Raw genomic sequence first — 12,413 nt, 5'->3', positions numbered from 1 at the left:
TCACTGGCATGCATCCGGGTAGTTAGCACTGCTGCTCGGTAGCATCACCCATTGCAAGGTCTGCAGATAAGCACTTACCTCTGCAGTAACGTCCATCTGCAGCTAACTGGAAACCAGGTTTGCAAATGCACTTAAAACTCCCATCTTCGTTGATGCACATCCCATTAAGACACATGTTTCGTATGCTGCATTCATCCATATCTAAAAATAAAAAATAAAAAATGAACACACAGTCAAACCAAAGTTCATCATCGTTAAAGAACATGACATTATTCCCAGTGAACTACATGATCCTGGGCCAAGCATACCCCGTTTTATGGGGTATGCTCCTTGATGATCTCTGAGCTTGGCGATTTTCTTGCAGACGTTTCATGACCCAACTAGGTAACATCATCAGTGCTGTGAGGATGCTACCAAGTTGGGTAATCAAACATCTGCAAGGAAACCACCGTGCTCAGAGAGCACCGACGAGTCCAAATTTCAACCCTGAGGTACAAATATTCTCTTCTACAGGTACAGTCCCTTATGCTTGGATTTCAAAGATATATGCAGTGGTGGGATTCAGCTGGTTCGCACCTATTCGGGAGAACCGGTTGTTAACTTTCTAAGCAGTTTGGAGAACCGGTTGTTGGAAGAAATCTCATTTTGGTTTTTTTTCCCACTTTACATTGCTAATCCTGTAAGGAAGGCAGGAAGGAAACATTCTGGTGTTGTTTCTAGCCTAATCTTTATTACCCTGCTTACAGAAACTGCCTCTCTGGTTAACCCTTATTACATTGTAACAGCTAAGGCGAAGCGCCCATCGACGTGAGTGATGTTGAGTTGGCCATGCCCACACAGTCACATGACCACCAAGCCGTGCCTACCCAGCTGGTCATTAGGGCAGAGAACCGGTTGTTAAATTATTTCAATCCCACCACTGGATGTATGTGATGTCTGAGTAACTGCGTAGTTGAATTAAGTGGCTTTCATTAGACCAGACAAATCACTCTTCTGCTTTCCAAGGATAATCCCCTTTTAGATCAGGTCCTTTTCAGATTAACACTGATACTTTAAAGGCTGACAGTTATCTTACAGTGAGGTACTGATTTCTTAACACTTTTCTGTTGTTAAACACAACACTGAAGACAGAAGGCAGATCTGCATCCTTTCTTATGTTGCAAGTAAAGTCAGGCTCCCAGCATTGCGAAATACACATCATTTTGTCTGAAGCTCACTAGAAATTACACCACAGTAAAATCTGGAGGAACCCAAATTCCTGCCCTGAATTTTAAAAAAAAAACATGGGAATGTAAAAACAATAAATCTGGTAAACGAAACCAAAGGCTGGTATTTTGTTCCAGCTGTGACCAATCAGATGCCCACACAAGCAGGACACAAACGCAACAGGACATCTCACGCATGGCCCTAAACAAATGGCATTAGCAGATGGCCTTTGATATTGGAGGTCCTTTAGGACAATTATAAACTAACCATCACAGGAGAACATCGGGGAAGATACAGAAGGTCTTGGGTGTTCTCTGAGATTGGTGCAGGGGTGGGCTGCTGGGGATTTGCAGGGGTTCAGAACAGTGGAGAAATGTAAATTTTGTTGCTACCAGTTCTGTGGGCGTGGCTTGGTGGTGGTGGGGTAATATGATTGAGTGGGCGTGGCTAACTTTTTTTTTTTTTTTTTACTTTTAAAACCATTTTTCTACAACCTCTTCGGCTGAAGAGGTTGTTAAAAAAATGCTTTTAAAGCCTCTGATGATTCCAGCTGACTTGCCTGATCAGCAGAGGCTTTTTCCTTTTTTTTAAGCCTCTGATGATCTCAGCTGACTTGCCTGATCGGCAGAGGCTTTGTTTTTACTTTTAAAAGCATTTTTTCTATAACCTCTTCGGCCAAAGAGGTTGTAGAAAAAATGCTTTTAAAAATTAAAAAAAAAGCCTCTGATGATTGTGTGGCTCAGCTGGGCAATGGGGGGGGGCAGGGATTTTTGCTACTGGTTCTCCGAACCACCCGCCTCCATCGCTACCGGATTGGGTAATCCGGTCCGAACCAGGAGCATTTCACCCCTGGTTCAGAAGAACCTCTAGTTAAGGTTCTGTGCAACTCGGAGAACCCCCAAATCCCACTCCTGGCTGGCCCCACCCCACCCCTCCCCGCCCACCCCATCCCTCCCAGGAGTCCCCATGCGGCCCATTTTGGATGCAGGTAACTGCAGGGTGTGAGCGGAGGTTCAGGGAGGGCAAGAAATGGGCCTACCAGAAGCTTGGGAAGGCTGGACTCCAGAGGGCCTCCGGAGCCTGGGGAGGCCATTTTCACCCTCCCAGCTCGAGGAAAGCCTCCGGAGCCTGGGGAGGGCAAATACCACCACCACCACCACCCCGTGGTGTCGGAGGCCAAGGAGGCCACAACCGCCCATCAACCGGGGCAAAGAACCCCTTGCTAAAAATTTTGAAGCCCACCCCTGGATTGGTGTTTCATTACCAGGACTAGCACTGATAACGTTAGTTAGGTTGGGGACCTTCTTCTGTGCAGAAGAAAGCAAAATGTACAAAACAATTAATATCTACAATTATCCGAGTAACCTGAAACATTGTTTGCTCTTTGAGTTTGGCTGTTTTCTTGCAAACATTTTGTTACCCAACTAGGTAACATCACCAGTGCTGCGATGAAGCTACCTAGTTGAGTAATGAAACATCTGCAAGAAAATCTCCAGGCTCAGAGGACATCAAGGACCCCACAGTTCAACCCCGAGCCACCAATATTCTCCTTTATTGATACAGAAATCTCACGGTGAAACCGATAGTGGTCACATCTGCAGTCATGTTTAATAATGTACCTGTTTTTCCAAATTCAGGCAAACTTCTGAATTTGAGGTTGTAGACAGGGGCATTATAGACAAGTGCAGACAATGACTTTAGAAGCTGATGCAATTCAGACAGCTCAGAGACTGTTTGGCATGAAAAAATGTTCTCTCGGATCACACTTTGTACCGCACTGGTTTTATTGCTGTTAAGACATGGGATTTAGTGAGGTGATGAGAGGGAGATATTCGAATGAAATAATTTGACAGATTTCCAGGTAAAGATATTTAGGCCAATACCTAACAGCAGCTCAAACCTTTAGCCATTCCCTCCAAATTAGGATTAAGCATAGATTCCTGAAGGGTTTGCCCCTTCCGCCAATTAAACTGATCCGTTTGGGGGTACACTGGTATAATTTTAAATTGTTTTTTTAATTGGGTTACTGATTTTAATTTTGTATTGTATTGTGATTTGTATTGAAGTTGTCATTTTGTAAGCCGCCTTGAGTCCCTAGGGAGAAAGGCGGCATATAAATCGCAATAAATAAATAAATAAATAAATAAATAAATAAATAAATAAATATTAACAGGTTAACAGAGTTGGAAGGGATCTTGTAGGTCATTTAGTCTGACACCCCCCCCAAGCAGGAGATCCTAAACGATTTCTGACAAATGGCAGTCCAATCTCTTTTTTTAAAGCTTCCAGTGATGAAGCTCCCACAACGTCTGAAGGCAACTTCTGTTCCATGGGTTGATTGCTCTCACTGACAGAAAATTTTTCCTTATTTCCAGGTTGAATCTCTCCTTGTTCAGTTTCCATCCGTTGTGCCTTGCCTGGCCTTCAGGTGCCTTGGAAAATAGCTTGACCCCTTCCTCTCTGTGGCAGCCCCTCAAGTATTGAAACACTGCTATCCTGTCTTCCCTGGTCCTTCTCTTCACTAGACTATCCTTGCCCAGTTCCTGCAACCGTTCGTCAAATGTTTTAGCCTCCATTCCCCTAATCATCTTGGTTGCTCTTCTCTGCACTTTTTCTAGAGTCTCAACATCTTTTTTATAGTGTGGTATCCAAAACTGGATGCAGTACTCTAGATGTGGTCTTACTAAGGCTTTATAGAGTGGTAGTAGTACCTCACTTGATCTTAATTATATCCCTCTGTTCATGCAATTTAGGATTGCATTGGCTTTTTTGGCTGCCGCCGGATTAAAGATTAAAGATTGGAGAATGTGATTTATGACATGGCCAGAGAGGAGGGGAGAGACAGGGTCATAGGGGAACGTAAATCTACATGGGATTAATTCTAACTGCATCCGAATATTGCCGAAATGGTGCTCCTAATAAATGACTGTATTTCTTTTGAAGTTCGGCTCATGGCTCATGAATTAATTAGGGCATCTTTTGCAAACTTCACATCAGCAAGGTAACAACTCACATTTATCCCTGGAGAACAGTGACCTTAAAACAATGTTCAAATTCCCCTTAATATTGAAATGACTCCTCTCTATATGGCATGTTTACTTTTTTCTGACATTCTAAATCAGGCAAAAGTAATTTATGGTTTTTAAAAATGTGTCTCTCTATCCCAAACAAGAATGTTGGCCCGCAGCCTTCGAGCTGAATCACTGAGATAATATTCTGCCAAAAAAATGCGGCTTGTGACCAGCGCTTGAATTTTTGTTAAATGTGAGCAGATGGCGAACCCTCTCCTCAAGGACTGGGAGAATGTAATAAACCAACTTTTCCCCTTTTCTTTTTCTTTTAAAGAAGGGAGTTCGCAAGAGTTTCTCAGGCCCTGGATGTAATTTTGTGTAACAGTGAGAGAAAAATCAATATTTTTTAAAAAAAATTTTTAAACATGGCCAATATCTCACCGGAGTAGCAAATCTCGTGAGATTTCAACCTTCCTGTCCAAATTCAATGCAAAGATTTGGTGAATTTGTGAGATTTTGGTTTGCAGATTGTTTTTCAACACACCAAAACTGTGTTTACATTTCTTAGAAGGACCAGGATATGTTGCAAGAGTCTCTTGCTAATGAGTTCAGGATGCTTCGTAGGATCTAAAGAGCATTCCCAGGAGTATCCATCTCCATCATAAAAGCTGTTTATGAGATGATGTTGCTTCTCTTTCAGATCTCATGTAGTTTATTATTCATGGATCCCCAGATCCAACCACACAGAATAACAGAGTTGGAAGGGTCCATGGAGGTCTTCTATCCAATTCCCTGCTCAAGCAGGAGACTCTAGACCAGAGGTCTCCAACCTTGGCAACTTTAAGCTTGGAGGACTTCAACTCCCAGAATTCTCCAGCCAGCAGGAATTCTGGGAGTTGAAGTCCACCAGGTTTAAAGTTGCCAAGGTTGGAGACCCCCTGCCCTAGACCATTCTAGACCTATGGTTGTCCAATCTCTTCTTAAAAACTTTCAGTGATTGAGCACCCACAACTTCTGGAGGCAAGTCGTTCCACTGATTAATTGTTCTAACCGTCGGGAAATTTCTCCTTAGTTTTAAGTTGGCTCTCTCCTTGGTTAGTTTCCTCCATCACACACCACACAAAATTATTCCTTTGACATTCTAGGGAGAATTGTGCAAATTATGATTATGTATCATCATGAGAATTCTGGGAGAATTATTAACCAGTGGGACAGCTTGCCTCCAGAAGTTGTGGGTGCTTCATCACTGGAGGTTTTTAAGACAGGACTGGACATCCACTTGTCTGAAATGGTATATATACGGTTTCCTGCTTGAGCAGGAGTTGGACTAGAACAGGTGTGTCAAACTCAAGGCCCATGGGCTACATCTGGGCTGCAATATAGTTGGATCTGGCCCGTGGGGTCATCTTGGAAAATGTAAGAGGCCAGCCTGCATCACTTCATCCCAGTCTAACTGCGTCGCTTCGGTCCGGTCTACCCAATGCAAAGAGGAAACTTTGGGCCAGTGTGGCTTCAACCCAATCTACCCAATGCAAAGAGGAAACATGCCAGCAGTTTGGAGAGTGGCATCAAGCTGCCCATACCCACCCAGCTGGCCATGCTCACCCAGTCCGCCATATCCAGTGAGTGGCATCAATCTGGCCACACCCACCCAGTTGGCCACGCCTACCCAGCCCAGATGCAGCCTTCAATGGAATTGAGTTTGAGCCCCCTGGACTAGAAGACCTCCAAGGTGCCTCCTAGCTGTATTCTGATTGTGATTATGTTTAAAGGACACGTGGATCTCAACCGATGAGTTGGCAAATTGAACTTCAATTCCTACAGACCAGGGGTGAAATCCAGCAGGTTCTGGAGAACCCGTAGTGGAAATTTTGAGTAGTTTGGAGAACCGGCAAATACCACCTCTGGATGGCCCCAGAGTGGGATGAGAATGGAGATTTTGCAATATCCTTCCCCCAGGAGTGGTGAGGGAATGGGGATTTTGCAGTATCCTTCCCCTGCCACGCCCACCAAGCCACGCCCACCAAGCCACACCACGCCCACCAAGCCACGCCCTCAGAACTGGTAGTAAAAACATTTGGACTTCACCACTGCTACAGACTGCTCTATCTGAAAGCCACAGGGGATTTTCCTACTCAACACCCAAGCAGAGAACAAGCACAGAGAAATCCTTCCAATGCAGGCAGTTACAGGAGGTGAAGAAGAAGGGGCTCAGGATGAATTTGGCAGTCCTGACCTTCACAGTTCCTTCCATCAACTGACACATGGAAGCCGGCGTTGCAAACACAGTGGAAGCTGCCATCGGTGTTAATGCATCGTCCGTTGTTACATATCCGGCCATTCTGCAAACATTCGTCGATATCTAAAAGAAAAGTCAACCAAGACATAAATACGGGTACAAGAGTTATCAAGAAACAAGCAACTTGATTTGCTATGGAGGACTCCACTCCTTTGAAATCACAAAACGCCACCCGGACCAGGCTGAACGCTTCAGTTGTGTTGACTTACATAGATGGGATGTAAACATACGTCTTTAATTTTTTTCTGCCACCAGAATCTAGTGCGTTACTGTGCTTAACTTTGGCTGCATCCTGATAGAAACTGAACTTCAGGAATGATGCCACTCTGCAGGAGTTATATCAGAGTTCTTTCAGATACAGATAGTCCTCGACTTACGACTGTTTACTTAGTGACCATTCGAAGTTACGGTGGACCTCCCCAGAGCTACTTACAACCCCAGTTTCAAAGTTTCAATGCCCCTCCCTAGTCACATGATCGCATTTTGGGCACTTGGTCAGTATTTACGGCCGTTTGCAGAGTCCCGTGGTCACATGACCATGATTTAAGATGTCATCTTCTTGGGGTTCAGCCCCCTTGGTAGTTCTCAACAGTTACTATAAAGTCATCTCTATGGCCACTCTCTTTTCATATTGCTAGCAATTTGACTTTCAGGGCTGGAGTGGGATAGGAAGGGAGGATGTTCTGGCAAAATGACACAACTCATTGAATGCCTTTTCTTCTTTCACAGCCCGGTGTGCTTAAACTTTTGTTCTCTGGGGTTTATCTTGTTTGTCTTGTAGATTCCCCTTAATCCCGCAGAGATTTTTTTTTTTTTTTAGATCTGGGCACTTCCTCTGCATGTACCTAGTACATTTAAAAGGAGGAGGAGGAGGAGGAGGAGGAGGAGAAGGAGAAGGAGAAGGAGAAGGAGAAGGAGAAGGAGAAGGAGAAGGAGAAGGAGAAGGAGAAGGAGAAGGAGAAGGAGAAGGAGAAGGAGAAGGAGAAGGAGAAGGAAAGCTAAACACACACTTCAGCTAACTATATCTTGGAGCATAAAGATCCCCCTTTGCAAGCTGATTTTTTCCCCCTCTTGTATTCTTAGAGAAAAGTTGGCCCTGTTTCTTTAGATCATAAGCCAAGCTTCGCCTTCTCTGTCTAACACTGAACAGTTGGGGGAGAAAAAGAAAGAAAGAACAATATCTCCGTTTTTAATTCAGAGACATGAATCGTGGGAGGTCTAAATAATTTTATCACATGTTATCTGACTTTTCTTTGCAAAGCAAGGAGCCAGGATGAGTTCCTAGCAGTTCAGATTCAGAGGAAATTGACGATGGTTTAAAACTTTAGAAATAGCAAGAAATATAGCTGGCGGTTTCAGTGTTTCTACCGGGATGTACTCTTACCTCGGCATTCTGTCCTCATCAGCGTACTCTGATATCCAGCACGACACTTGCATATATAGGAACCTTGTGTGTTCACACAGTCGCCACCGACGCACGGATTCCTTTCGCATTCATCCACATCTGTAAGAGACAGAAGATATATATTTTTGGCAAACTTTGGCAAGCGCTGCCGAAGTTTCCTTTCCTAACTTGCTTCACCTCTACAGAGCATGCTTTTTGCCAAACCCAAACAGTGTTATATACATTACTCTGGTTAGGAATATTCATCCTTCATCACCCCAATATTTTGATATTAAGCCCCATTTTACTGTGGAAAAGTTATACATTTCTTGGATTGGAATGGGATGGGATGGAGCCGTTTTCCTCTGCTTGGGTGAACTTAGACTTATCAGAATGAGCCTCTAAAGCAAGATTTTATTCTTCTCGGAATAAACCTCTCTGTGTGTTTTATTCACCACCAAGGATAAAACACTCAAGACACAAATTGAGCAGTGTGATATATGCAGTTCAAAGCAGTGAGATATGTACAGATCTGTATATTGGAGAAACAAAACAACCACTTTACAAACGCGTGGCACGACACGGGAGAACAAACCCCTCAGGACAAGACTGAGCAATCCAACTGCATTTGAAAGACAAAGGTCACTCTTTTGAAGACAGCAAAGTCCACATTCTGGACAGAGTGGACCGCTGGTTTGAAAGAGGGGTCAAAGAGGCCATTAAGACTGAACAGAGAGAATGGGATACAACACCACCTATCTCGTGTTTCCAACCCAGTCCTTTCAGCAGCCCCAAGAAGGTTCCACAGCCATTTGCACTATTCAGGTGACCCCCGAGGGCACAAATAAACCTTCAAGTGGCCTCAGTGACTCTCAGAGAGAGTGCTATTGACCAGAGGACTGCAAAGAAAAACAAAGTCCAGTGGCCTTTTGACTCAGAATGGGATCTACTCCTGACAAATTCGCCGTATGGTCTCTACTGAGGCTACTGAGTAAAGCATATTCCAAATTCTGCTCATTTCAGAAAAGGGAGCACGCAGCTGAAAAGTGAAAGAAGGGAAGGGAAGGAATAAGACATGGCATGACATAAATCTGATGGACAGACATACCTATGCATTCGCCTCTAAGGTCCAATTCAAACCCTTTCTTGCATTCACAGCGGTAACTTCCAGGAGTTGGAACGCAGCGTCCATTAATGCAAAGATTTTGATATAACTGGCATAAGTTGGCTTGAGTGAAATTAACTGAGGCAATAGCTGAAATTTGAAAAAAGAAAATCTAAGTTCAATATTGGATGCATTTGATACATTTTTAAAAAATCTGTTAAAAGATATTAGAGCAATTACAGTGAGATTGTGTCCATCATTGATAAGCATCTTGTTATTGCAAATAGCAGTTCTCAATCTAACTAACAGTTACCGTATTTTTCAGAGTATAAGACACACCAGAGTATAAGACGCACCTATCTTTTTTGGTGAGGAAAACAAGAAAAAGAAATCTGTCTCTGAGCAATTTTGCCTCGTTGCAGCAAACAGCCTGCTTTACTTTCACTTTTGTTTTCAGCATAGCTTGATTAGCACAAGGAAAAAAAAATCTGCTCCAGCAATTTACCTCTTTGCAGCAAACAGCAGAGCCCTGCGCAAAACAGCTGAGAGCAAATCAGCTGAGAGTCGGGAAGGTGAGCCAATCAACTTGTGCTAATCAGGCTGCGCGGAAGCTGAAAGGCGCTGTTTCTTTTTGCTGCTTGCTTGCAAGGAGGTAACTGCTGCAAGGCAGAGGCCAAAGGGTGGGGGCCAGTGCGTGGGCGGGGCTACATTCGGTGTATAAGACGCATCTAAATTTTCACCCCCTTTTAGGGGGGAAAAAGGTGCATCTTATACTCCGAAAAATACGGTACTTTTTTTTTCCTATTAAAACCAAATTCTTCCTATCATTTCACGAGGAAGGGTTTATTTGCAAAGCAACCCACTTTGGAACTAAGCTGATTTTCTGATAAATAACCTAGATTTGCAGTCTGGGAAAAAGAAACTCGTCCAAGCCCAGTATCTTCTTTAATACTTTCATCCTAATCAGTGGTGGTATTCAGCCATTTCTATCCAGTTTGCCCGAACTGGTAGCGGCGGCTGCAGGAGGCTCCGCCCACCCGCCCGGATGTCATCACATCCTGTTTGTAATGCTCTGCGCATGATCGGAAGGCTCCGCACATGTGCGGAGGTGGCTCGTGCGAGCGAAGCGAGCATGCGCACGCTCACATTTGCGAACCGGCAGCGAAGGTAAGTCAATACCACCCCTGATCCTAATCCAATTTTCAACAAATTACATTTGATTTCTTAACCAACATCATTTTCTAGCCTAGAAGACTAGAAAGGGGAGGGGAGAAAGTTTCAAAACATCCCCAAGTTCTATCCAACATAATTAAGAATGAAAGTTTGGGGGACCTTCTTCTGTGCAGAAGAAAGCAAAATGTACAAAATGATTAGCGTCTACAATTATCTGGGTAACCTGAAACATTGTTTGCTCTTCCAACAGAGTTGGAAGGGACCTTGGAGGTCTTCTAGTACAACCCCCTGCCCAAGCAGGAAACCCTACACCACTTCAGACCAATGGTTATCCAACACCTTCTTAAAAACTTCCAGTGTTGGGGCATTCACAACTTCTGGAGGCAAGTTGTTCCACTGATTAATTGTTCTCACTGTCAGGAAATTTCTCCTTAGTTCTAAGTTGCTTCTCTCCTTGATTAGTTTCCACCCATTGCTTCTTGTCTTACCCTCAGGTGCTTAGGAGAATAGTTTGACTCCCTCCTCTTTGTGGCAACCCCTGAGATATTAGAACACTGCTATCATGTCTCCCCTACTCCTTCTCTTCATCAAACTAGACATATCCAGTTCCTGGGTATGTAAACATATAAACTGAGAGCAAACCCCACACTCCTTACTAGCACTCCTGATGTTACCTATTTTGGGTAATGAAACCTCAGCAAGAAAACAACCAAGCTCAGAGATCACCAAGGACAGAGGTGGGATTCTGCTGGTTTGGGCGTACTGGTAGCTCCGACAATCAGCTGAGAGCAAACCAGTTCGCTCCGATGATCAGCTGGGCCCACCCACCCCTGCACTATACCGATTTATATTTCCTTTGTTTGAAGCCCAGCTGATTGGCGGGGCAGCATGGATTACCTCAGCTGTTTTATTCACCTCAGCTGCAGTAGAAGGTGCTGTTTTCAAATTTACTGGTTCAATCGTTTGGGCGCTCGAAGCGAGCCGGTTGTTACACCAGTTGAATCCCACCACCGACCAAGGATCCCTCATTTCAACCCTGAGCTACCAATATTCTCCTTTGTTGGTACATTGCTTGTTTTGCATAAAGTCACCAACGACAAAGAAACTGGGAAGAGCCCATTTTTACCGCCAATCGCAGCACAAACAGATGAAAGATAGGCTTAAACAAGGAGAAGACAAAGTATTTAAATTGAGTCTTACATGGGGGTCTCTGAGAAGGCGGAACCCTCCCTGGTGGAAATAGTGGTGGGTAGTGGTCAGGTGGAAAAACGGGTGGTCTTGGGATGATGGGCCTGTCCGGCCTGTCCACCGGCAAACTGCCATATATACATAATTTGCGGAACTCGTCTGAAAGAAAATAAACAATTATTCAGTCAAGAATGATCAACCGTTGTTTTATATTTATAGCAAGGGGGTCCAACTTCGACAACTTTAAGATCTGTGGACTCCAACTCCCAGAATTCCCCAGCCAGGCTGGGGAATTCTGGGAGTTGAAGTCCACAGTCTTAAAGTTGCCATGGTTGGGCACTCCTAGGTTATAGCCTATTAGAGACTAATACTCAGCATTAAACACAGAGGTTGAGTTATTAATATGCTCTTAAGCAAAAACTATCTGCTAGGTTTGCGCCTGGATGGGCTTGAATATTTCTGTTGCTAAAGAGTCTATTTTATTTTTTATTTTTATCCTGCCTTTGTTATTTTTATAAATAACTCAAGGCAGCAAACATCCCTAATATTCCTTCCTCCTCCTATTTTCCCCAGAACAACAACTTTGTGAGGTGGGACTGGCCCAAAGTCCCCCAGCCAGCTTTCATGCCTAAGGTGGGACTAGAACTCATAGTCTCCTGGTGATTGGCCCAAAGTCACCCAGCTGATTTTCATGCCTAAGGCGGGACTAGAACTCATTGTCTCCTGGTGATTGGCCCAAAGTCACCCAGCTGATTTTCATAGCTAAGGCAGGACTAGAACTCACAGTCTCCTGGCGACTGACCCAAAGTCACCCAGCTGATTTTCATGCCTAAGGCAGGACTAGAACTCATTGTCTCCTGGTGATTGGCCCAAAGTCACCCAGCTGATTTTCATATCTAAGGCGGGACTAGAACTCATTGTCTCCTGGCAACTGACCCAAAGTCACCCAGCTGATTTTCATGCCTAAGGCAGGACTAGAACTCATTGTCTCCTGGTGATTGGCCCAAAGTCACCCAGCTGATTTTCATAGCTAAGGCAGGACTAGAA

General features: G+C 44.2%; 1 protein-coding gene across 1 annotated transcript in view; it reads right to left on the bottom strand.

The window, feature by feature from the left end:
* FBN1 (fibrillin 1) overlaps window positions 1-12,413 on the bottom strand; it is a 193,114-nt gene that overhangs the window by 107,388 nt on the left and 73,313 nt on the right. The window contains 5 exon segments of the mRNA XM_070953865.1: window positions 79-201; window positions 6,454-6,579; window positions 7,901-8,020; window positions 9,009-9,155; window positions 11,379-11,525. Of these exon segments, the coding sequence (XP_070809966.1) occupies window positions 79-201; window positions 6,454-6,579; window positions 7,901-8,020; window positions 9,009-9,155; window positions 11,379-11,525 (663 nt within the window).

This window comes from Pituophis catenifer, unplaced genomic scaffold, assembly GCF_029215685.1.
Source record: "Pituophis catenifer annectens isolate HBS135680 unplaced genomic scaffold, rPitCat1.0.hap2 SCAF_14, whole genome shotgun sequence".
In the NCBI taxonomy this organism is placed as follows: Eukaryota; Metazoa; Chordata; class Lepidosauria; order Squamata; family Colubridae; genus Pituophis; species Pituophis catenifer.
This window is presented reverse-complemented; position numbering and strand designations above follow the sequence as displayed.